The sequence below is a fragment of the Gouania willdenowi genome, chromosome 3 (assembly GCF_900634775.1).
Source record: "Gouania willdenowi chromosome 3, fGouWil2.1, whole genome shotgun sequence".
NCBI lineage: Eukaryota > Metazoa > Chordata > Actinopteri > Blenniiformes > Gobiesocidae > Gouania > Gouania willdenowi.
This window is the reverse complement of record NC_041046.1, coordinates 44,717,842-44,745,115: the sequence shown is the minus strand read 5'-3', so window position 1 is coordinate 44,745,115 and position 27,274 is coordinate 44,717,842. Positions and strand designations below refer to the sequence as shown.

Genomic DNA, 27,274 nt, shown 5'->3' with positions numbered 1-27,274 from the left:
GGAACCTGTATCTGGATTTGCTGACAAGGAAAAACAGAAGACTGACCTTGACCTTCAATATGACTGTGATGGCCGGGCCACACAGAGGTAACAGCTCCTAAATCATTTGATGATTGCCAGTGACATTATTCTCTGTCCCTTTAAGAACAGAGGTGGTGAGGGGCTGGCCTGGAGAGAGCTGGAGGCGGCCTTAAGTGGACCAGACCATTGCAGAGGGGGACTGAGGTTAAGGGGCTGTGTTTGTCCCTTAGTTTTGGTTGTTTATCCCCTGTGTTTCTCCTTATTTATATTTGGTATGGTCCAAACTGTATTTAAGTTGACTCCTGTCTCATTTGAGGCAGTTGGTTTTGTGTTAGTTCTTGTTGCACATGCTACCTCTGTTCTTGGCCTGTGTTAGTCTGTGGCCAATAAAGCACCTTTTTTGGAAATGTAACGCTGTTGTCTCCTTGCCTCACTGCTTGGACCCTAACAATGACCTTGAGCGAAGATCAAAGTCACACATTGAAAGGAAATGTAGTTCAATGGTACCAGTTATCTGTGTCTATATACAAGTTATAGGGAAACTTATTTTTTAGTTTTTTTTGTGACATCATGAACTTCGACCTCTACTGATCTTTTTACTGGTAGGTCGTACAGCTTTGGTTCAATGAAATAAAATACTCCACTTGAGATTAGGGCTGGGCGATATGGCCTTTTATAAATACCGCAATATTTTTAGGCCATGTCACGATACACGATATATATCTCGATATTTTGCATTACCCTTGAATTAACACTTTGATGCACAAAATCACACCAGTATGATGATTCTATATGTCTACATTAAAACATTCTTGATCATACTGCATTAATATATGCCAATTTTAAACTTTCATGCAAAAAAGGGGATATCACAACTAAGTCAAAGTTGACATAACTGTATTTATTAAACAGTGAGTGGCTCAAACATAAAATTGTCAACAGAAAGTGCACGTTCTGTGCAAAATTGTCACAGAGACATTTCAAAACAAGACATTAGTGCAGGATGCAACTCACATGGCATTTCAAAACACAAAATTAAAGTGCACTTTTTGTACATAATGCCACTACAATATTTTAAAACAAATAGTGCCCTTTTGTGCATGTTGTCATTAAGATGACATTTCAAAACAACACTAAATTTAAGTGCACCTTTTGTGCATAATGCCACTAAGATATTTAAAAAAAAAAAAAAAAAAAAAAAAAAAAAAAAAAAATCAAAAAAAAAAAAAAAAAAAAGTCCGCGAGTTTAACGGTATGGTCATTTTCAACACCGCACAGACTACAAGCTGCGATATATCGAGTATATTCGATATATCGCCCAGCCCTACTTGAGATGAGATTTTCATAAATGTAAGCATCAAACTTGTATGATGAATTTTGGTAGAGATATGCAACATTTTGGTTTTTGACACTTGACACGACCTTGACCCTGAAGAGGACGGAAAAATACACAAATTCCAAATATTTCAGGAAAATAGAAAAAAATGTCTCAAGATGCACAAAATGCAAAAAAGTCACTTAAATAAATAGAATGAATACACAAAACCACAAAAACTTAGGATAGAAAAAAATGCAAAAATAAAATAAAAATAAGTCATTTAAACAAATAGATTAAAAACATCTCACTTAAAAAAAAAAATGAATACACAACAAAAATATCTGAAAATATACAAAAAATGCAAAATAAAAGTGATTTAAACAAAAATATTAAAAAAAAAAAATACTACTTTAACAGAAAAATGGCTCCAAAAAAAACACAAAACATAAAACACACAAAAAGACAAAATAAAAAAGACAAATCCCTTCGTCATTTCCTGTGTTAATGCTCAGATTGGTCATTATTTGAAATTGATTATTATAAATTAATGATTGTATTGTGGATCAAATAATTACATTTCAGTGGTCACCGCTGTGGTAAAAGCATCAAGTTATCTACTGCCACCTATTGGCATGTTGCTGCATTTCTCCGCTTATTGTGACTTTTTTTTACCAATGTTTTCTCAAATTATAGCACATTTCTGCTTAACAACTCATGAGAAAATGTGGCATTTCCATAAAAAACCAAAATAACCTTCTCTGGGGTCAACGCCGACAGCGATGGTGTTCTTCATGGAGCTGTTGACGGCTAAAACCACATCAGCAAAATAAGGAATATCCAGAGAAACCATACGGATGTCCGTCCTCCGCGCAAAGATCAGGAAACTGCTCATTCCTACAGCACACAAATGCATCACAACATTAAACAGTGAGAGGATCCACAGTCATCATTCATTTGACAGTATTTAAGATGTTGTTAGATGTATTAAATAGAGTTTTAAAAACTTTTAATGTATGTGATCAAAGCTTTTTCGTGTCCTTTTGTGTATTTTGTTTAACTTTAGTTTTTCATTTGTGTGTCTTTGGAGCAATTTCCTCTGATTTTGTTGTTGTTTTGTGTATTTTTCTGTCATCTTGTGTAATCTATATATATATATATATATATTTCCAGTAATTAATGTAATTAGTGTTCTTTTAGGGGTGACAATTTAACATTCTGTCCAGCGACGGCAGATGAAAAACAGCCTTTTGGCTAAATCTGGTATATTTATAGTATTGATATTAATGTACACTGTCCCTGTTAAATAAACCAATAAATAAAAATAAATACATTTTGTTCGTAAAAATAAATACATTTTGTTCGTCTTTGGAGCCATTTTGTATGTGTTTTGTGTGTTTTCAAAGACAATGTTTTGTGTGTTTTCAAAGACAATTTTTTTTCTGTTTCTGATGTTCTTTGTTGACAATTTGTGCATTCTGCTGTCGTTTTGTGTGTTTCTGGAGTTAATTTGAGGAGGTGTGTTTTCCTACCAGGCGTGCAGGTCATTCCGTCCGCCTGCAGGTTGATCCCAGTGGGACACGCACAGCTGGAGGATTTGGGGACCGGAGCCAGGAGACAGAGGTGGCTGCAGCCGCCATTATCCATCGCACATGGGTTGGACGCTACACATGGAGACACAAACATCTACTGTAAGATTTGCTTTTTCTACTGTAGGAATCAGGTCCGATTTAACACCTAAACACTTCTTTTTAATGCTAATATTATTTTTAGTTTTTGCTCAGTATTTGTTCTTTATTAGATTTATTCACTAAAATATATTAGAACAGTGTTTCTATTTCACAAATGTGTTTTCAAAGGGCTGCAAGTGGGAAAGAATGGTATCATGCTTTTATTTTGAAGGGCAGTGCTTGGTAATAAACTAAATAATGTAATTCAATTATTAGAGAAGTTGAGAAAATTAACGATTGTGATATTTATCAATAAAAAATTGAAATATTTACTTATTAGTATTAATTAATAGTATTTTTGTTTGACATACATAATATTATATAATAAAAATAAGTTTATCTGGTTTAAATTGCATCCTCTCACGTAAATATGAAAAATTTACATTTTTCCTGAGATGGGGAAGTTTTTCATTTAATTAAAGAACTTACAGCTTAGATTTATCCAACATTTTAGGATTTTAATCTTTGAATACTTGATTTTTGACATTTATTTTCCTTTAATAATAGTTTGTTTTTATTTGTTTACACATAAATCAAGTTACTGTTTAGAATGCCATATAACAAAGCATTTTAATAATGATTTTCACATCATTTTTCTAGTGCAATGTAGTGTTAATGTTGTATTTTTACTGCAGTTCTATTAATCTAAATATTAAAAAGTATTTGCTGATTCATCTGTTGATTTGTTATTGTGGAAAAATTATCAAATGCATGATTTCATTTTATTTACAACTTTTGATGGGACTGAATGCGACAATCTTTCCTTTCCTAATTAACATCAATATTTGGGCGACCGTGGCTCAGGTGGTAGTGGGTCGTCTTCTGATCGAGAGGTTGGGGGTCTGATCCCAGTACCTGACTATGTGTCGAAGTGTCCTTGGGCAAGACACTGAACCCTAAGTTGCTCCCAGTGGTCGACTAGCGACTAGTGATTGTATGAATGAGCTGATATGTAAAGCGCTTTGAGACTGTTTCAGTGGTGATAAAGCTCTATATAAAATCAAGTCCATTTACCATTTATGTGACTTGAGAAAAAAGTTACACAAATACTAAAAATACGAATTAAAAATAAATAAATCATGTATTATTATTAATAATAATTAAATAAATAAACCAATGAAAATAAAATAATAATAAAAATATAATATTTTGTTATATAGTCCTTGTTTTCACAGGGGAAATTTTTTTTTTAAAAAAAGACGTAAAAAAAGGTGATTCAGGAAAACATTTCCTGCAGTTTTGTGAGAAAAGATATAATAGTCAGTGATGCTTTAATAAAATCATTTGAACACATTCCCCTCCTACTCACCAGTGTCCCGGTGTCGGTGGAACATGTGGATGTCCATCAGGTTCTCCAGGTTCTCTGCCAGCGTGTGGCGCTCTAGGCCCGTCAGTTTGTCTGCGCTCTGGATGCTCTTTGACTGCCAGTCGGTCCAGTAAAGTTTGTCCTCGTGTACCGTCAGGCCGAAGGGGTGTGGCAGCTGGCTGCCAATCAATACCTGGGAGCCAATAGCAGTGATCAATGATTATTGATCAGTTAGCTAATCAAAAGGAGCATTTTACTCTAGAACTCTAGTTTGGTTCCCAAACTTTTCACTTTCCTGTAACCCTTCAGACATTTAACCTAAAGCCATGTACCCCCTAACGCTGCACACTCAAAATACATAATAATGTAATGTCATAAACAACGTAGCCCTACAGTAAAAATGTTTATGTAATTTACCTCCTGTTGAGGAATAATATACAACTAGAATATTAGCATTTCCTGAAGAAAATGCACGTGAGGATGTAGGTATCATTGAAAACGACATTAGCATTAGCATCAACCTAGCATTACCGTTAGCTATCATTAGTAAACATTAGCATTAACGAGCATTAGCATTAACAGCATTAGCTTAACATTAACATCAACATGGCATTAGCCTAACATTAACCTAATATTAGCATTAGCTAGCATTAGTTAACATTAACCGAGCATTAACTTTAACATTTGCTAGCATTAACATTAACCTAGCATTAACGTTAGCATTAGCTAGCATTAACATTAACATAGCATTAAACTAACATTAACATCAATATGTCATTAGCCTAGCATAAGCATTAACTAGAATTAGTCAACATTAACATTAACTTAGCATTACCATTAGCCTAACATTAGCATCAATATGGCATTAACCTACAATTAGCATTAGCTATAATAAATTAACTTTTGCATTAGCCTAGCATTAACATTGGCATTAACATATAATTAACTTAGCATTATCCTATTATTAGCATTAGCTAGCATTATCCTGGCATTAGTACTAGTCAGTGTTGGGAACGTTACTTTAAAAAAGTCATTAGTTATAGTTAATCACTACTTGATCCAAAAAGTAACTGAGTTAGTAACTGAATTACTCTATAATAAAAGTAACTCATTACCAAGTAAAGTAACTATTTGCGTTACTATTAAAAAAAAAAAAGTTTCTATATGTCAAATAATTCAGGTTTTTTAGATGCGTGTCGTTGTGAGGTGCTTCAATAATTTTGCTCACCATCTCTGCTGCTTCATCCAATCTGCTCTGTGTGTGTGTGTGTGTGTGTGTGTGTGTGTGTGTGTGTGTGTGTGTGTGTCTGTGTGTGTGTGTCTGTGTGTGTGTGTTTGCGCGCGTGTGTTGCGTGTGCTGGCACGTCGCCTTAGCCAATCATAATCGCTCACCTTGTTTTTAACCCGCCTCCTCACTACAGCTGAGTCAGAAGTCGGGGATATTTTCATATAACAGTTTATTCAATCAATACATGTAACGCACCACATTTAACGTTCAGTAACGATAACGGTGTTGTAACGGTGTAAAAAGTAATTAGTTAGATTACCCCGTTACTGAAAAACAAACTCCGTTACATAACGCCATTATTTTAAACGCTGTTATTCCAAACACTGGTACTAGTACCCCCATGACAGTTTGCGTACCCCTGGGGGTACCTGTACCCCACTTTGTGAACCTAGGCTCTAAATAACTAGGTTTACTAATTAAATCAATGATGTAATCATTTATTGAAACGGGTCATGTTTGTTATCAGTTGATATTTGTTCTATATCATAATATTGATGGATTTTCCACTGATAATGAAAAAGCAAATAATGTACTCCAGCTTTGTGTGACTGATAGCGCTGGAACTTTTAATTACAAAAAATAATGTTTTTTTTACACAAACAGGATTCTCAAAAAATCCAGAAAAGCATGAATATATCTTAGTTAAATGTAAGATTTTTTTTTAATATTGTCCCACCATTAGTTACAGCATATAGATTAATTATGGTGTTACAGTGCCATCTAGTGGTGAGATAATATAATATTGTAGTATTGCAGACTGTTTTTGATGCATTTTACACAGTTTTATTTTATAATGCTAACTCACTAGCTATGCTAATTGATCTGCACCTCATGTACAAACTATATAACAAAAGTTACACTTGTATAATGTTTATTATACAATATTTACTGCTTGAATAATTAGTCTGGACAACAACTGAGGCATTTTTCAGATACTGAAGTTGAATAAGTTTTCCTTATTTTGTACAGATGTTTATTTGAAAATATGATCTTTTGGAGGATAAATGAATTGATAACAAAAGTTCACATCCATAGTGGTCTTTTACCTGTCGGTCTGATCCATCAAAGTTTCCAAACTCAATGGTTTTCATGCCGGCGTCGGCCCAGTACAGGCGTTGGCTCTCGTAGTCGATGGCGAGGCCGTTGGGCCACGTCAGGTTGGATGAGATGATGACGATGCGGCTGGAAGCATCCATCCCTGCTCGCTCTATCTTTGGGTTGGCCCCCCAGTCCGTCCAGTACATGAAGCTGCACACGGGGATGGGGGGGTTTACACACAGAGATTTAGACCACGTACAATCCGTGCCGTTATGAATTAAAAAACGTTTTTTAATTTAATCTACAAACCCTCCGATGGGGTCCACCACGATGTCCCGGGGTCGGTCCAGGTTCTCCCAGATCAGGACGGTCCTCATGGTGCCGTCAGCGTTTGACACCTCGATACGATCCGTCCCTGTAGGTGGACAGGAAGCAGCTGATTGGACGTCACTTTATACACTCTAACACAGTGTGTGTCAACCTTAGGGTTGTGACCCCATATGGGGTCGCTCTGGAATTCAAGTGGGGTCACCTGAAATGTATTGTAATTTTTTTTATTTATTTTTAAATTCTGATTAAATTTTAATTATTTTTCTATTTCAAATTGAAACATGCAATCTCAAACTACTGTATTCTATATTTTCACTTTCACAAATCTGGTCAAAGAAAATACAGTAAAAATTAAGTTTTGTAATTTGATAATTATTATTATTTTTCAAATAAAAAAAACACACACAATCTCAAAAAACTGTATTCCTTAAATTTTACTTCCTCAAATGTTAAATCTAGTGAAATAAAATAGAGTTTAAAGGTATCAGAGCTGGCACATCTCATCACTATAGTGCTATTACACTATATCACAAATATGATCGAAAAGTAATTCATACAAAAAGAAGTGTATCTGGGTCGCCATAAATTTGTGAAATCAAAATGGGGTCACGACCCAAAAAAGGTTGTGAACCAGTGAGCTAACAGGAATGTGTAGTAGATGCTATGGTTGTTTACCAGCATCCGTCCAGTACAGCTTACTGGTCACCCAGTCAATGGCCAAACCTGCAGGACTCTCCAGACTGGTGTCAACCACCACCTGAACACACAAACAACACAAACAAGAAAAATAACAACATTGATCAAATCAAAATAATCACAATAAATAAATGGACATGATTTATATAGAGCTTTATCACCACTGAAACAGTCTCAAAGCACTTTACATATCAGCTCATTCACCCAATCACTCTCACATTCACACACCAGTGGGACAGGACTGACATGCAAGGCACTAGTCGACCACTGGGAGCAACTTAGGGTTCAGTGTCTTGCCCAAGGACACTTCGACACATAGTCAGGTACTGGGATCGAACCCCCAACCTCTCGATCAGAAGACCACCCACTACCACCTGAGCCACAATAGAGAATCAACTACAAAATATGGTGATTAAATCCAATCGAGACCTATTGTTGTGATATAATCTTTAATATATTTATTATTTATCTTTCTGTGATGGTTTCTGTACAGTCCAACTTTCCCAAACTCCTCCTCGGTACCTTCTACTGATGGATCCTGACAGACTGAGACACTAGAACAGGACCCGGGTCACAAAGAAACAACACCATCAGCACCATGATCACAGCACAGGTAGCCCCGAGTCCGATTTTGTGCACCCCGCCAAAATAAAATTACAAAATGACTCCGAGAATTACACAAGATGACAACAAATACATATTAAAATAACCAAAAACTATACAAAACACTCACAAAAACCCACTGAATTCCACAAGAAAACAACAAAAATACACATAAAAAAAACCCAAACAAAACAACAACAAAAATGACGACAAAACACTTAAAATGACAGAATAATAAACAAAATGACAAACAAAAAACCCCACAAATGACAGCAAAAACACACAAAATGACAAAATAAATACACACGACAACAGACTGGTCATTATTCTAAATGATGACATGAATGCTAATACATTTTTTTGGCCCCACTGTAATAAAAGTTCCTCATCTCTGTTATAAACAACAGTTAATCATCACTGGACTGAGATTATTAGTCTTTGTTTTAAAGTATTGTGTATGTATTTGTCATTGATCTTCATAGTAGTAATAAATAATGTCCACTAGGTGTCAGTGTCTCATCACGATGGTTATTGTCCAGTAGTAATTATAAAATATCTCTCTATAAAAGCAAGGAAGTTCTGCGTGCGTGTGTGTTTGTCTTCCAGTAGTAATGAATATATATACGTATATATATATATATACATACATATACATACATACATACATACATACATACATACATACATATATATATATATATATATATATATACCCCGCGACCCTGATAAACGGGAATAAGTGGGTATGAAGATGGATGGATGGATATATATATATGCATAATATTGTTATGATCCAGTAGTAATGAACATATATACTGTATGTATATATATACATATATATATATATATATAATATTGTTATGATCCAGTACCTCCTGCTGGCTGCCGTTCCACAGAGCTCTGTTGATGGAGTCCGTGGTAACGTCCGTCCAGTAGACGTGGCCTTCTTTATCGTCCCAGTCCAACGCCACGGCGTTACGTACGTCGGCCAGAGGGATGACGTCATCCGACATGTCCTCGGTGTCGAAGCTGATCCGTCGGATGTCCGTCCTTCGGGCAAAAAGCAGGAACTTGTCAAGACCTGATTAAAGACCAAAGGTCTTCTGTCAGTCTCTAGTTTAACAACAGCAGGACAAACCACAAGTACAACATCTGACATCAGCAAACAAAGCCCCGCCCCCTTACCCAGTGACATCAAACAATCATGTGATTTATTTCAGGAAAAAGCTTTAATCTCTTCATTATTTATCCTATAATTCCAGAAAGTTCTTTTAGAATATGTTAAGGTTTCATTTATTCAGAGACTTTTTTTTTAGGAAATTGACTTTGATCTCCTGACATGTTTCGACTGTTGACTGCCAGTCCTCTTCAGAGGCATCTGCTGATCGCTTTAATGTGTCCTTGACTTCCGTGTAATAATTCTTAGAATTATTATTTATGTAATGATTTATAATTATTACTTACGCAATAATTCTTAGAATTATTACTTATTTGATAAGTAATAATTGTTAAAATTAATAATAATTTAGGATTAATATGTAATAATTCTCAGAATTATTATTTATCTAATAAGTTAGAATTATTACTTAAGTAATAATTGTTAGATTGTTATTATTATGTAATAATAAGTTATTATTTGCATATTAATTTAGAATCAATCCGTAATATTTCTTAGAATTATTATTTATGTAATAATTGTTCAACTTAAAAAAAGTCTCTGAATAAATGAAACCTAAACATATTTTTTATCCTACTTCATATTCCACTTAAATAACATGTGATTTCATATTTAGTGGAAGTTTTATAATCCTCAGATTGTTTATTAATCCTACTTGTTTTGCTGCCTAATCAGATGAACCGTTACAGGATTATTTTTTTTCTAATTTAGCTCTAATCAGAGGAAGAAGATTTAAATCAGTTGTTTACTTAAAACAAACACTGTTATTGATTTATGGAGCAGATTAACACAGGTATTAGTGCACGCTCAGCATTTTAAAGGTGTTTAAAGGAACACTCATTAGATCAAAGGCTTAATCTGTAGCTACACACGTTTCATCATCAGCCACTATTTTATGTTTTAATGTTGCCATTCTGTTTATTTTTTTGGTCATTTTGTGAATGTTCTTCATCAGTTTGTGAATATTTCTAGTCCTTTTGTGTCATTTCTTATATTTTTATTGTTCTTTAGTGTGTTGTTCTCACCATTCTGTGTATTTTTTGGTCGTTTGGTGAATTTTTCTTGTCAATTTGTGCCATTTTGTGTATTTTTTATTTTTATTGTTCTTTAATGTGTTTTTTAAGTCATTCTGTGTATTGTTGTCCGTTTGTGTATTTTTGTTGCCATTCTGTGTAGTTTATGGTTGTTTTGTGATTTTTTATTGTCAATTTGTGTAATTTTGTGCAATTTTGTGAATTTCCCTTATCAATTTGTGTCATCATTAGATCAGAAGCCTGCTCAACAGCTCATTACTTATTTTATCATCAGTCAATTGTTTCAATTAGGGACGTACAATATTCAACCAACAGAGATTATCGGCTCAATTAGAGGAAAATAATAATAATTATCGGTTGTCAATGAAAAACAAAATTAATGTAAGTAAAAAACACTGCTGGCTTTATCAGCATCGGTTGGTGTCGTAAATTAAGTGAATAAAAGTTGGACGTTCCTGAATTCAATGTTTATTTATTTATTTAAATCGCTGAGTCATTGCCTTCAATTTAAAAAAGTGATAAATATATGAGTTAATATAAGTGAAAATAAAACCGTTGTGTTTGCTAGCGTTAGCGTTAGCATGTGAGTGGCTCACCGTTAGCACAGTTGAACTGATCCACCTTCTTAAAGCCTGTGGGACAGGCACACGTGAAGCTTTTGTTGCTGGGGAGACAAAGATGGCTGCAGCCCCCGTTGTTGGTGCCACAGCGGTTCTTCCCACCTGTGCACACACACACATTAACACACACACACACACACACACAAGCTTTTATTTCTATTAGCAGTGAGTAACAACCTCAGAGGCTACTGTAGTGAAAAAATATTTAAATAATAAACAATATCACAAATTTAGGTCATTCTCTGTATTTTTTAATAATTATTTGTATTATACCTCATCTTTTTATTTAGGTTTTTTAATTATTTTAAGTATTTCTGTATGTCTGAAGTAATTTTGTGTAATTTTATAGTCATTGTGTAAATTTTTACTGTTATTTATTCTAATTGTATGTCATTTTGTGAAATATCTTGGTCATTTGTGCATTTTTGTCTTCATTTTGTGTATTTTTATTATCACTTATTGTAATGTTCTGACATTGTATGTATTTTTCTTTTCATTTTGTATGTCTGGAGTCCTGTTGTGTATTTTTGTTTTACTTTTGTGTGTTTTAGTAGTCATTTTGTGTATTTTTCTTATTGTTTTGTGTAATATTCTGTCATTTTGTTGTCCTATTTTGTACATTCACAGTAATTTTGTGAGTTTCTTTTTTCACTATGTATGTCTGGAGAAGCAGTTCACACTGAAGTGAGCCACAGGTTCCTTCAGTAAGTAATCTATTACTTTGTGAGCCCCCACCTGCAGGCTGCCTCTGGGGGTGCAGCGTGTGGATGTCCATGGGGAAGTGCAGCTTGTTGCGGATGACTTCCTGGTTCTTTCCGGTGAACTTGTTGGCGCTGTTGATGCTCTTGGTGTGCCAGTCGGTCCAGTACAGGCTGTCCTCAAACACCGTGATGGCAAACGGGTGGGGCAGACCTGGAGAAAACACACACAAACACACATGCACGCGCACACACAGTCAACCACTGAAGACTAAACACCCCGTTTTCTGTCCATGTCTCTACTCAATTTCTTTATTTTTCTTGTCATTTATATATTTATCTGTCAATTTGTGATAATTTTTTTTTTAGTTTTCCTCTCATTTTGTGTCTTGTAGTTTTAATTTTGTGTATTTTATCTTGTTTTTTATATTTGTCATATTGTGATTTTTTTTTGTCTTTTTGTCATTCTGTGTATTTTTTGGTCGTTGTGTAAGTAAGTAGTTAGTAATCTTTATTTATAGAACACTTTTCACAGGTAAAAACCACAAAAACCTGTACAAACATTTCAGTATCATCCCGTCTAAAGAGAACCTGAAAGAACAGTAACAAATAACATGGGAGACAAGAATAGGAGAACTCTGGGTCACCATGACCATTGAAGGCACCCCGTATTAGATGAAAAAGGGGAAAACAACATAAGGAGAGGTGAGGGGAAAAAAGCAGATTATGAACTGAATTCCCTAAAGGAGAACACAGTAGAAAACCAGAAAAATCCTCTCAGCTTCAAAAACACAGTATATTATCCTTGTCATTTTGTGTATTCCTAGTGTGCTTCTGTGTCATTTTGAATATTTGCATTCTTGCCGCTTTGTATGTCTGGAGTCATTTCATGTAATTTTCTGTCATTCTGTGTATTTTTGTCATTATTCTGTTTATTTTTTAGGTCATTTTCTGAATTTTCCTTGTCAATTTTTATTATTTTGTGTAATTTTATAGTCCTTTTGTGTCATTTTGAATAACGTAGTTATCACATTCTAGTGATTCCGAGGAGAAAAATATCACCAAGATGTGTGTGACGCAGCTCCAAAGTGACTACGATCACATGGTGTGAACTGACATGGAGTGGATGACATAAACATCACTTCAAACCTTCAGTAATAACTAAATAAAGTAAGTAATATGTTTTATCAGGTACATGCAGTGAATAAGCTCCTCAGATATGCATCGTCTCATTATATTTGCATGCCTTATTTAAATGAGATCATGTGCGTTAAAGTAGAAAGTAAACAAATAGGGGCTGAATCTGAGGAAGAACTTTACCACTCTATGATTCCTGTGTGTGTGTGTGTGTGTGTGTGTGTGTGTGTGTCTGATCTTATTCTACACGAGGATATGACAGCAGAACATGCTGCAGAGTCATTAACGTCCTATTCTGATACGGTCACCTTCCTCCCCTGTCATCCCTTCCTCTTCCTCTTCTTCTAAAGTTTCTAGTGAAGCAGCTGGAGGAGCAGCCGCAGGCCGACAGAACATCAAACATCCCACAAAGACTTTACAGCGTGTCCCTTTAACCTACAAGCTGAGCGCCTCCACACACACGCACACACACACACGCACACACGCACACACACACACACACACACACACACACACCATGTCTGACAGACTCTGTGTAATCTGCTACCAGCAAGTCACTTTCACCCTCAGTTTATTCTTTTTTTAAAACGTTGAAATGAACAAATCATTGTTAAAAAGTAACTAAAACCGCAAAATACTTTTATTTTCTGCTAAAAACAAATGTATTCCAGTATAAAGTGTGACTTGTTCATCGTCCAGTGTTGACTTTCAAACTTGCATCCTCATCCTCGACTTTGTCGCCTTTGATTAAAAACTGATACAACAGTTTGGGGGCTCGTCCAGGATCTAAAACCCACCATAACAGTTTGGGGGCTCGTCCAGGATCTAAAACCCACCATAACAGTTTGGGGGCCCGTCCAGGATCTAAAAATGAGGTATGATCTAAAAAAAAACGCCGCCATATTAGTTTGGGGGCTCGTCCAGGATCTAAAAATGAGGTATGAGTAGAAATTTCCTCCTTAACATTTCCGTTAAAAAGCAGTATGTTACCCTTTAAATGATTGTGTTTATTTATATTGATATAGGAGACTGGCATTAGGTTTTTTCCACATTAGGGGTTGGGATTTAGTCCCCTCACCCACTATATAGGTAATACGAATAATGACGATTAGAGTACGGGTTAATTTTACCACCTAAAATCTTACACTTTCAATTCAAGCCATATTTTAAATTTTAAAAAGTTAACTTTTAACTCAAATTTTTAAATGATAAATGATTTATTTTTCCAGTTAGTGAAGATGGCAGCATAAAGTATGAATGATATTTGAAGATATATTTTCATTTGATGATGTTTTTCTTAGATTTATCAGCTTTAATGTGCTGCAGATTCCAGTTGAATGAACATTAAAGAAGGTTTTTCTCACTCATGCTAAAGTTAAACATTTGGAGCTTAGATGACAGTGTTTAAACTCCTGCTGTGAGGTTTCAAATCTCCATAAATGTCTCTGAGCTCCAATAAACAATATGAGCTCACAACCCGTCTGCACATGTGCTCACTCTGCACAGCTGTATTTATCACGCTGGATATTCACTAAAACATCATGACTCTACACATTAAATAGAAGGTGAAGCTTTTCAGGAATAAAGGTGCAGATTATCCTCCAGAGAGAAACCAGTTTTCTCTTCAACAGCAAGCTGGAAAACATCACACACACACACACGCACGCACACGCACGCTGATCTATAGGTACAAAGAGGGAAAGCTCGTTAGCATTCCTGGGCAACGAAGTTCAGAATGCAACCTGGCACACACACATACACACACACTTGGACACACATGTACCATTTGACCCGTGTCTTCTCTGAGCAAACAGAGGCTGTGGAGGAAGGACTGGGCCAATTACAGCCTTTTATCCTGTGAGCACACATCATTAAGGAGACACACACACACAGACACACACACAGACACACACATCTCCCTCATTTCTTTCACATTGAGAAGCTTATTTTCACTTTATTCTGAAGGAGAATCATGTTATAGAGCATTTCTGTTCTCACACCATCTCTACTTTTATTTCCTCTGAGCCGAGGATGAGAAGAGTTATTATTATTGTTGTTGTTATTGTTATTATTATTATTATTTGAAACAAGATTCTGCATTGGTTAGTTTGAAACACAAAAAAATCAATACAAAAGAAACAGAAAAATATACAACAAAAAATGAGAACAAAAATACACAAAACAACAATAAATGATTCAAAAAAAGCAACGAAAATACACAGAATGTCTCGAAAAACACAACACAAAATTAGTATAAAAATAAATAAAATTATAGAAAACACAGTCAACTAAATAATCAAGAAACACAGAAAATTACTACAACATTTTTTTAAAATATATTCAACAACAAAACTTACACAAAATGACACTCAAAATGACAAAGCCAAATAAAATAATCAAAATGACAATAAATTATTCAAAACAGGAAGAAAAACACACAAAATGACTCGAAAAAATACAAGACACAAAATGAGAAACAATATACAAAACAACAACACATTCAGACTAAACACTACACTGTCCTGTGTTAATGCTCTCCACACTAAAGGAAGAGGATGAAGAAGAGGAGGAAGAGGAAGAGGAAGAGGAGGAGGCGTTACCCTGGCTGATGACGGCCTTGCGGTTGCGTCCGTCCAGGTCGGCCCTCTCGATCACATGATGCTTGGCGTCCACCCAGTACATGCGTCGGCCTGCGTAGTCGATGGTGAGGCCATTGGGCCAGAACAGGTGTGTGTCTGCGATGACGCGGCGGTTGGAGCCGTCCATGTTGGAGTATTCAATACGAGGCGTGTTGCCCCAGTCGGTCCAGTAGATCTTACTGGAAAATTAAAAATAACACACCAAGGTTAGAATGAATTTTATTCAGGGTACGTTCTTATCACCACTACAGTTATAAACATCACTAGTGTTGGAATCATAAGTGAATTGTAATTAAGTTCAGATAATTGACTTTGTCTTTGTAATTGCCATGGGAATTCTATAAAAACTGTCAATTACAAAGTAATTAAAAACAAAAGTGATGAACCATGTTACAGTTTTATTGCTTACACGTGCGTCATTAATCAATAAAATGTGTTTCATATCAACTTTTCCCACAACCCAACACTTGTCTAGAGGATCATTTTATCATTGAATAAATCTAGGGGTACAGTGACAGAACAAAGGCTCAGACGCCCACACCAAAACTATTAATACTAATATTGTCATTGATTAGGAACCCTAACATGGTAACCAACAGATGAAAAACTAATTAGATGATAGATAATATATTGTAGTGTATTTTACAGCTGATTTAAGACATAGGTCAAAACTGACCCGTTAGCATTAGAGATGCTAACAGAAAGTTAACACAAGTTTTATGGGGTTATTTTTTTCAGACTCTGTAATTGATTAATTAATTAAATTTGAACATTAGTAATTGAAAACCTGATATTAACTGTAATGTAAGTGTAAAAATGCCAGTCATTGTGACCCTATTAGAGAACATGGATAATTGAGGAAGTAAATGTAACTGAAAAATGGAGTTTTGATATTTTTTTTACTCAAACTGCAAAACAAGCGTTTTACAAAACAGATTTTGTTTCATTTTTCCAGCTTTAACAACATTTCTCAGGGGATTTGTCCACAATCTGCTGCTTCCTCTGCAGTGAGTGGAAGAGGAGAAGAAAACACTACTTCATGAAATACTCGTTCCACGCCGATGCTCGCCTGTGGGCAACGCTAATCCCCCACCTGCTGCTGCAACCGGGACACATTCAGAGTGTGCGTGTGTGTGTGTGTGTGTGTGGGGGGGGGTTCGTACCCCTCTATGGGGTGGAGGGCGATGGCTCGGGGCTTCTCCATGTTCTGCCACAGCAGCACTTTGCGGTGCGTCCCGTCCAGATTAGCCACCTCGATACGGGACGTTCCAGAGTCGGTCCAGTAGAGTTTATCATGGATCCAGTCGATGGCCAGACCACCTGACACACATCAGATCAGATCAGATCAGATCACATCAGATCATTTATCAGTGTTTTGAAATGTTTGGTAGATTCTAAAACTGGAACGTCAAACTGATTTTAGTTCAGGGGTCAAATACTCGACAAGTTTGCAAATTATAGACGCGAAAAACAAGCCATTTCAACTAAAATGTTCACTAGTTTGCATTTTTGCGTATAAATGAAATAACAAGACACATAATAATTGACTAATAATTGATTTCAGTCCCTGCAGGATCTTTACTGAAATCTTATTGATTTCGTGACCAATTTATATTCAACTTCAGAAAAATTGTGGAATAATTTGAGGAAAGTTGAAGAATTTTGATGAGGAAATTTGTGATTTAAAATGACTGCCATTAAGTGATAAAAATGGAAAACTGTGATCCCTGTAAACGAGGGACAGAGACCGCCACAACTATTTGTTTTTTTTTTGGTAATTTACACAAACATTTGGGTTTTCGCTGATAATTTTTACTTTCCCCAGCGAACCAATATAGATGCTTAATATGGCCGGATTTGGGCCCCGGGCCTCAAGTTTGACAAAGTCTCTAAAACGTAACAGTTACCGTAAACGTTTGATGACAAGTGATCAGTTCAGCAACATACAACAATGTTTCCACTTCTCCTTTCCTCAACTTTTGGCAAAACACACTGAAAATAAACTCTGGGTTTACATAAAACCCCCAAAATCTAGTTAATAAGAAGTTCATGTACTGAGAAGAATATTTGCATAATGTCAAGAAAAGCCTTTAAACTAGTACAGAAAAATGCACACACTAAAAACAGTAAAATGACTCCAAAAGAACAATAAAAAAAAACAACACAAATTTACTCTAAAAACAAACAAGACTACAAATATAAAAAACACACAAAACAACACTAAAAATACACAAACTCTGTAGCCATTCGTGATCTGTGGTAGAATAGCTCACGAACCAACACGTAAAGTCACATGACTGGTGTATTGGTGCAATGAAATGTTATGAAGCCATAAATAAAATCAAAATAGAATGTAGAGATAACGACAAAAGGATCTGACAAAAGGAACCAGAATTGGTGTTATGGATCTACTGGTGCTCCTGCTTTCTTGTGATCAACTGCTGCATGTTGGTAGTGCTATTAAAACACATGGAATATATATTTTTCTACTGTTATTATTATTTTTTTAAAGTCTCTAATCACATCAGCAACACAAATGGATAGTTGACACCAGATTATTGGGATACTACTTGGACCTTAACACCTGCTGCTAGAAATCAGGTTAGATGACAGAAAGCATCTTAGCAGAGTGAATACGTGGTGCACCCACCAGGACTCTCCAGTCCAGTGGACACCACCTCCTCCACGTTGGATCCGTTGAGGTTGGCCTTCATGATGCGATCCAGCGTCACATCGGACCAGAACACCAGCTCCTGGTTGTGGTGGAAGTCCAGAGCGATGGCGTTCTCCAGGTTGTTGAGCAGCAGCGTGTACTCAGAGCGGTGAGGAAGGACCTGACGGATGTCGATGCGGTTTGCGAACAGCAGCACCGGCTCTGGACCTGGAGGAGGAGGAGGGGGTTTGGTTCAAAACACGTCACATGTGGAGAACATGTGACGATTTTTGTTTTTACCCAAAGCTTTGCAGCTGCGTTTGTCTGGGCGGAGCTCGTAGCCTTGAACGCACCAGCACTGGAACCCCCCCTCAGCGTTGGTGCAGCCCTGGCTGCAGTAGCCTTCATCAGCACACTCATCCACATCTGGAACACACACACACACAGATGTTGGAGATGGTCCAACATTCCAGGAGAAGGACAACTACTAAACAATGATGACAAAAACTCCTTTGATGATTCAGGAAAATAAGCTTTGATGTGAAGCAGGTGCTACAAACACCAACTGTGGGTTTTAAACCTTTACATTTGTTATAAATTCTTCCTCTGAGAGCGTTTACATTGGGATGTTTTCTTCTGCAGAAGAAGAAGGTGTCAATCATTAGACTCAGCCAATCAGAGGGTCATAGAGTTTAATATTTGTTATGATTACATATTTATTTTCTATACATTCTTTAATACTCGCAATTATTATTTTGCCATTACATTTTTCATAGGTTAAAATGTGTTATTTAGGAGGATCACATGCTGCCCGCTGCTTTTTCATTATTTCTTTTTTGTATTTTTCTTTTATTTTGTACTTCCTTGTCATGTGTATTTTTCTGCCATTTTTTTGTATTTCTGCTGTTATTTTGAGGATTTTTATTATTTTGTGTGTTATTGAAATATATTTTCTCTATCTTTTAGTAATTTCATGTATTTCTGGTGTCATTTTGTGTGTTTTTTTTCTAGTTTTATTTGTGTCCTTTAAAAGTATTTTTTGTTTTCTTGTCATTTTGTCTCTTGTATTTTTGTTGTTTTGTTTGATCTTGATGTCATTTATTGTATTTTTTCATTCTTCATTTTTTTTGTCATTTCATGTCTTTTTATTGTTTTGTGCAGTTTTGAAGTTATTTTATATGTTTTTGTTGATATTTCGTGCATTGCTAAAGTCTTTTTTTGTGTTTTCGAAATAATTTACTGCTTTTTTTAATAATCATTTTTTTGTGTATTTTTGTAGCCATGTTGTGAATTTGTTTATGGGGAGGCCGCACAAAATTAGATCGCGGGCCGCACGTGGGCCCCCAGGCCACCAGTTGGCCATGTCCGGTGTAACAAACAAGTCATCCTAGCGCTGCACGAGCTTCCAATCTGTAAAAAGCGTCACATTTAGAAAGTCAGTGAAGCTTTCAGACGTTTAACACAAAGCAGCAACTGGCCATTTGTCAAAGCTCAGAGGACCATAAATATTAACATCTCCAGCCTGTACGCACACTCTGAGCTCACTGTGCTGTCACACACACACACAAACACACACACATACCCTGGCACATTTTGCCGTCGTCCATCAGTCGGTATCCGGTGTGACAGGTGCACTGGACCAACCCTCGGACCATCTGACACTTCTGGGAGCAGCCGCCGTTATTCTGGTTACAGTTTCCTTCGCTGGAGCGTGGCCCTGCACGAGGAATGGAACCGACACCCCAGCTTTAACACCACAAACACACACACTGACTCATCTCCTTTTATCTGACTATTTAAAGTCCCACTCAGTCTGCTCACAGCCAACAAACCCACTCAGTCCGGCTGTCGTTTAACTCACGAGCTGCAAACTTGTGTCCACAGCCTGACCTTTAGAACCTACGCTGATTAACCACACAGAGGGTACGTGTGGGTAAATGTGATTTCTAATATGAAACCACGCCTGCTGTCCAATAATAAACGTGTTATGTCACAGTGACGTACGGCAGTCGTGGTGCGGGTGTTCGTCGGTGCCGTCGCCACAGTCGTTGACCTCGTTGCAGACTTTCCTCTGACCAATACAACGTCCATTCCCACACTGGAACTGATCAGAAGCACACGGAGGAGTTTCTGCAAAGGAAAGGACAAGGAGACGATCAGACGACAGGAAGAGTTTTTAACGCCGTAAACATGCATCGATGTTATTTAGATCAGTGGCTCCCAAACGCTCCACAGTCCCGTACCCCTTCAGACATGTAAGGTGAACCCATGTACCCCCTACTCCTTCACACTTAAAAACATAATAAAATGTAATGCCATATACAGCCCTACAGTGATTTTCACCTATCCTGTTGAAGAATAATATATAATAATAGTAATTACTAGTGAGGTACTGGCCCGTGCCGCACTGCATTAGCTTATCAGTGGCATTATCTACCATTAGTATTAACATTAGCCTCGCATTGAAATTGACCTAATGTTAGTTTTAACATAGCATTATCATTAGCCTAGCAATAGTGATAACCTAGCAATAGCATTACCCTGGAATATATATTAACTTAGCAATGGGATTAGCCTAACATTAACTTTAACCTAGCATTAGCTTGAAATTAGCATTAGCTTTAACCTAGCATTAGCTTGAAATTAGCATTAGCTTTAACCTAGTATTAGCATTACCATTTGCCTAACATTAACGTTCACCTAGCATTAACATTAACTGCTCTAGCATTAGCATTAATATTAGCCTAACATTAACATTCACCTAGCATTAGCATTCACCTAGCATTAACATTAACTGCTCTAGCATTAGCATTAGCTTAACATTAACATTGACCTAGCATTAGCATTCACCAAGCATTAACATTAACTGCTCTAGCAATAGCATTAATATTAACTGCTCTAGCATTAGCATTAACATTAGCCTAACGATAACATTGACCTAGTATTAGCTTAAACCTAGCATTAGCATTAACTGCTCTTTTTATATTCTAGTTTCCAATGTTGTCATTGTTTTTAATTTTCTTTCACGTACCACCTATGACAATTAGCGTACCCCTGGGGGTACCCGTACTTCACTTTGGGAACCTAGGATTTAGATGATCTTCCCAGTTCCCTTTCAGAAAAAAACAAGTTTTTTCAACAATTTGCTCTTAAAAATAACTGCAGTCTAGTGAAAAAATGCGAGTCCCTGTGAATATGAGGTAAAGGTGTCGGATAATAATATTGGTCTGAAATATTTATCTTAATTACTTTTTCAGCGTCTCCTGTTATTAATTCATTTGATTCAAGTATGTTTAAGGTTTGAATTTAATGTAACCCATTGATGAATAATAAATGATATTCCACACTACAAAATAAGTCTTAATGTATGTATGATTCCTTCTGATACTAAGATATCTACAGCTAAATTATTTGGTGATTTACACAATTATTCATGTTTTCCCATATTTTAATTTCTCCAGCAGGCCATATTAGTAGCTCTGATGGGCCATATTTGGCCCCCAGGCCTTGAGTATGACACGTGTGGTTAGATAATGTGATCGTTTGTTAAATCTTAAAGCACCAGGTGTCACCAGTTAAATGTGTCACCAGTGGATGCAGAACACCAGCACATCATCCTCCATGTTTTCATCCTTTGATGCTTCTCCTCCTCCTCCTCCAGCTGAATATAAACACACATTCTGCTTCTTTCAGTCATTATTACACAGAAACCATTAAGTGACGGCTCGTTACTGGTGGAAAGTGGGAAATCCCCCGAGGAGAAAGAACAAAAACAACTCCATCCTCCTGCTGGGAACTCATTTCCACCTCATCATGTCGGTTTCTGTTTAAAAACTCCTTCAAAAACGCTGCTGAGCCGTTGCCATGACAACAGCTAATGCTGGTGTTATATTTAGCCTCACCCGTTTTCTCGCAGCCCTCTTCGTCGCTGCGGTCCGAGCAGTCGTCCTCCCCGTCGCATCGCCACGACAACCGTACGCAGCGTCCCGTCCCACAGCGGAACTGGTCGGCGGTGCACATGGACGTGGCTGCAAAAGGTGACGCGTCGCCAAATTAAAACATCTGGTTCATTTTGTTTATTTACGTTCAGGTTGGGTTCATCGGATGGCGGTGACTCACTGCAGTTCCTCTCGTCTGATTGGTCGTCGCAGTCGTACTCGCCGTCGCATCTCCAGCCTGCGTTGATGCACATCCCACTGCTGCACATGAACTCCACTGACCTGCACGGCTGGTGGGACGCTGCAACAAGGACACGCACCGTATATAATAACTTCATAGGGATGTTCACGTCCCATACAATACCAGCACACACATTTATCACTTATTTTAGTTTGGAATGCTAAAAAATAATTGATCAGTGATATTATTCCAACACAGAACAATATTCAGAAACAGTTTGAATGAGAAAAACTGACCCAGTGATTATTAACCAATGGGCTACACACATTTTAACTGACACAGGACTTAAGAATATTCTACAATTTGAAGAAAATAAATAAAACATAAGTAAAATAAAAATGAAAAATAAAATAATAAAAAAAGAGTAAAATAAAGTCTATAAAAACAAGTTAAATAAAGTAAACAAAATAAGCACAATGAATAAAATAAAGTAAATAAAAGTAATAAAATGAATAAAAAAATAACTAAATAAACTAAAAGTAAAAAAAATACAAGACCCTGAAAAATAACCTGAACAATTCCAATAAAATCAATATATATGTTAAATCGGAGATGTTTTAATATTGGACTGTTATCTGAATCAATATTGGATCAGTGACCCTAATAATTTTAAAAATAAATGTATGACAACTTACCAATTTCTATCATTATTTAATGATGTTATACATACAGGTACATGTAATATGAATATTATTATAATATATAATGTCTTTTTTGTCACTCATCACAACACATTAGCTGTGTTTTCATTACAGTTTTTTGATAAATAAAAGCAATATTATAAACTTTCAACAAAGTATGATAGCACTTTGAACATGTGGTTGTTTTAGCAATATTTGAGGTTTTTTTAATGAAGATTTTGAGATATTGAGATTTTGTGCATTTCCAAGGGCAATGGAAACAGCTATAGAGTGAAATAAATCAAGCCTTTATTTATTGAAATTTAAATGAAAACCCCAAAATGTTGTGTCTGACAAAACTAGAACATGTTATACTGATTCAGGTCAAAGACACGCCTACACAAAGGATCAAAAAGACTATGTGACACAAATCTGTGCACGTTTCCTTCCTCGTTCACCACATTGACGTGCACACAATAGAATATATACGCTTTGATCTTTTCTTAGACGTTAGGGTATTGTTTTAATCCCATTGGGCCTGAATCCTTTTTTTAAACAAAGATTCCTGAGCTTCGTTTTGGCATTTAATCATTTTTCTTTTTCTTTTTTTAGTAAAAACATCAAAGCGCGCCGCTCATCTTTACATGTGACGTGATCAAAGCAAACGACCAAATTAACAGCAGAGAAGTTTAGACATGACTCCTCCTCCTGACAGCAGCGGGACGCCGCCTCCACTGAGACTGTCACACATCACCATGACGAATAAAGGAGAGAGAGAGTGAGAGAGAGAACAACAAAAAATTGTGTCGCACCTCAAGAATCTCAGAGACCAAAAAAATCAGGCGTGTTTCCCACAGAGAGAGAAACAGAGAGACTTGATTGGCCACAAGAATCAGTGTCACAAACAGACACACCTTCATCCACACTTGCATCATAGCACACACACACACACACACACACACAAACACACACTCCTTCTCTCGGATGCTGCATTTGCACGGTTTCATGTCACAGCCTTAAGAAACATCAGAGTTACAGAGCAGTGACGAGGCAGACGAGTGTGATCAGAGTGTGTGTTCATTCACATAAAGAGAGAGAGAGAGAGGGAGAGAGAGACAGAGAAAGAGAGAGAGAGAGAGAGAGAAAGAAAGAGAGAGAGAGAGAGAGAGAGAAAGAGAGAGAGAGAGAGAGAAAGAGTGTGAGAGAGAGAGACAGAGAAAGAGAAAGAGAGAGAGAGCGAGAGAGAAAGAGAAAGAGAAAGAGAGAGAGAAAGAGAGAGAAAGACAGAGAGAGAGAGAGAGAGAGAAAGAGAAAGAGAAAGAAAGAGAGAGAGAGAGAGAGAGAGAGAGAGAGAGAGAAAGAGAGACAGAGAGAGAGAGAGAGGCTTCTCTAACAAAGCGTCCTTCATGTGTCTGGAGAGTCGATGCCAAGGAATGTCTGAGGTTCACTGATGCCCCTTTGGAATGTGTGTGTGTGTGTGTGTGTGTGTGTGTTGTCTGCTTTGTTGCGTATGCAACATTTTTCATAATACTTTACCTAAATAAAAAAATGTGGATATTATTAATGCTTTAAATGACTGCTGTACTGTTTACAGACATCTAAAGTTCCATTCAAGTTAGACAACACATTTATCTACTATATTGTATTTTGTCGTTCCAAGGTAGATTCAGGAAAATGTTGAGTACGGCGAGGTCGGCTCAAGTGTCCTCTTTTTCCAAAGTCACCCTAAATCAATCCACCAGGATTTGGTATTTTTATTTCACTTTCTCTTGGACTTTGGTCATTTTTCTCTTTTCCTCGTGTGTGACAATTATGTCAAAGCAAAGCAGCATCTTTAATGATTCAGTCACGTGTGAATACGATAACCGTAATGACATGATACTGACTGTAAAGAGAACTCCTTAGTGTTCAGAAACTGCTAGAATAGATAGAGCATAGTTATGCTATTTTAAACTAAAGTGTTCCCCGAGATGCGTTCAAGGTCAATTGATAAATTGATAAACGCCAATGTGTGTGTGTGTGTGTGTGTGTGTGTGTGTGTGTCTATAACAGAGGCAAAGCGGTGCAGTGAGAATGGGAGAAATTGGACACGAGACGCTGAGAGATTTGTCAGCAGCAGCAGGAGGGATCTCCGAAACATGAATATGTGTGTGTGTGTGTGTGTGTGTGTATGTGTGTGTGTGTGTGTAACAGCACATTCCAGCTCTGACATTGCATTGCTGTGCTGCAGCTGTTGATGGGACGTAGTGATGCAGTGAGGAGTCAGTTGTTAACCCATGACTTTACACTGGTAGAGGTGATTAAAACACAAATCCTCTGCTTTATGGTTAAGACGCAGAGACGTCACTAGCAGATGACGGTACGGGTGGTTTTAGGACAACAGTAGGGCCTTCAATTTTCTGTGATCGCACAAAACGGATGGAAAAAAACTGAATTCACGCCCTGAAATGGAAAAATATCTTTCCCTTTATTTAAAATCTGGTCCCAAAATGACACAGAAATGCCTGTTTTCACACATTTACACTATTTTTCACCAGAAAATGTCTAAAAAGTGTGACAAATATTTCCAATTTTGATCTCATTCAAAATCAGGCGTTACGTGTTATGGTTCGACTGGTGATCATGTTATTCTGTGACTGAATGTGAACGCAGAGCTTTTCATGTGTTGGTTCACATTATTGGTCATGTTTTCGATGTAATATGTTTATTGATGATTTTAAATGATGTTCTTATAGATTTTAAGCTGTTGAATGTTTTCTGTTACACTTTTTGATCATGTAAAGCACACTGAGTTGCCTTGTGTATGAAATGCGTTATACAAATACATTTGCATTGCAAAATGAGAAAAAACACGAGTCATTGTGTAAACTAAACTCATCGCATGATGACAGTCATCTTTAATGTTAAACTGTTAAAACATTTTTAAGTATTACAAAAATGTTCAATTTCTCCCAAATTATTACATAACATTTCCCTTAATTACATAGAAATTGGTAATAAAATCTAGGAAATTTAAAGTGTAGATCCTGTTGGGACTGATATCTGTCACTTACTGTATTGCTTGGATATTGTCAGTTTCTTACATATTTTGTATCTTATGTATTTGTAGAAGTGCAAACTAAGGCACAATAATATTGAAATGACTCATTTTCCAGCTTAAAACCTGCGTCCCACTTAAGATCAAACGGCTCCGTATTTGAACTAAAATGAGTTTGACAGCCTTGACGTAAACCATCTGAAGCCTGTAAAATGTTAAATTAATAACAGTAGTTGGCTGTATTAACCTTATTTATCATGTTTGCTATGATTTCAGGAAGTTTATCAGCTAGTAAAGTCGTCAAAACAGGGAAAAATGAGGAAACTGAAAAGTGTAACATGACGAGGAAATGCATAAACTTTAAAAAATAATTTGGGAAATTTTGAAAGTGAAAATCTGAGGCTTTATAAAACGATGACTTCCAGCTGCAGGAAGAAGTTTGTGTTACAAGAAAATAAAGATGACAGATGCCTGCAGGAAAGACAGGAAAAACTTTAGTCCTGGTTAAAAAAAAACAACTCGCTGAGTCCCAGAGGAGATGAATCATCATGTCTCAGTCAGAACTGTGTCTGTGTGTGTGTGAGTGCTTGTGCTACACAAAGGTCAGTGCTGCAGGTGTGTGTGCATCCGACTGAACTCACAGCAGTCCGACTCATCCGACCAGTCTCCGCAGTCGTCGTCTCCGTCACAGTGGTAGATGTCCAGGATGCAGCGGCCGTACGCGCACTGGAACTCCTCCGTGCTGCAGGTGGCCGTCAACACGTCAGACGCTACACGCACGCACACACACACACACACAGGCGTGTAACTTGGAGACCGACATGTTTTAATGAGCCTCACACATGTTGATGAACGTTTAACAACCTCTGACTCACTACAACAAACCTTTTCTATTGTTTCTGTACGCTCACCTGCAGCAGCTTGGCATAAAATCTGTGATAACCACATTTATTTATTTATCTGAATAATATCCACACTTATTATTTATGTCATAGCATATAGGCATCTTAAAGATGGTTGGTTTAATTAGAAACAAAATGGGTTCAAAGTGACCAAAAATGGTGGAAAAGGTGGTAAAAAAAACCCCACAGAAATTGATCAATAGCTGTAAATTAAACTGAACAAAAACAGACAGAAAAAGTGTTAAAAAGGG

The 27,274-nt window shown here is 36.7% G+C and overlaps 1 protein-coding gene across 3 annotated transcripts in view; it reads right to left on the bottom strand.

Annotated features, from left to right (window-relative positions):
* The window catches only part of lrp4 (low density lipoprotein receptor-related protein 4), a 133,827-nt gene that overhangs the window by 13,214 nt on the left and 93,339 nt on the right, over positions 1 to 27,274 (bottom strand). For all 3 annotated transcript variants that reach the window (XM_028434577.1, XM_028434586.1, XM_028434595.1), the window contains exons 6-23: positions 26,763 to 26,891; positions 22,405 to 22,524; positions 22,188 to 22,313; positions 20,290 to 20,415; positions 19,868 to 20,002; positions 18,586 to 18,711; positions 18,283 to 18,513; positions 16,796 to 16,952; positions 15,594 to 15,811; positions 11,894 to 12,070; positions 11,135 to 11,260; positions 9,200 to 9,408; positions 7,704 to 7,785; positions 7,008 to 7,113; positions 6,707 to 6,908; positions 4,376 to 4,565; positions 2,869 to 3,000; positions 2,093 to 2,233 (exon numbers count right to left, since the gene is read on the bottom strand). In XM_028434577.1, coding sequence (XP_028290378.1) covers positions 2,093 to 2,233; positions 2,869 to 3,000; positions 4,376 to 4,565; positions 6,707 to 6,908; positions 7,008 to 7,113; positions 7,704 to 7,785; positions 9,200 to 9,408; positions 11,135 to 11,260; positions 11,894 to 12,070; positions 15,594 to 15,811; positions 16,796 to 16,952; positions 18,283 to 18,513; positions 18,586 to 18,711; positions 19,868 to 20,002; positions 20,290 to 20,415; positions 22,188 to 22,313; positions 22,405 to 22,524; positions 26,763 to 26,891 — 2,733 coding nt within the window. The remainder of the gene's footprint in view (positions 1 to 2,092; positions 2,234 to 2,868; positions 3,001 to 4,375; positions 4,566 to 6,706; positions 6,909 to 7,007; positions 7,114 to 7,703; positions 7,786 to 9,199; positions 9,409 to 11,134; positions 11,261 to 11,893; positions 12,071 to 15,593; positions 15,812 to 16,795; positions 16,953 to 18,282; positions 18,514 to 18,585; positions 18,712 to 19,867; positions 20,003 to 20,289; positions 20,416 to 22,187; positions 22,314 to 22,404; positions 22,525 to 26,762; positions 26,892 to 27,274) is intronic.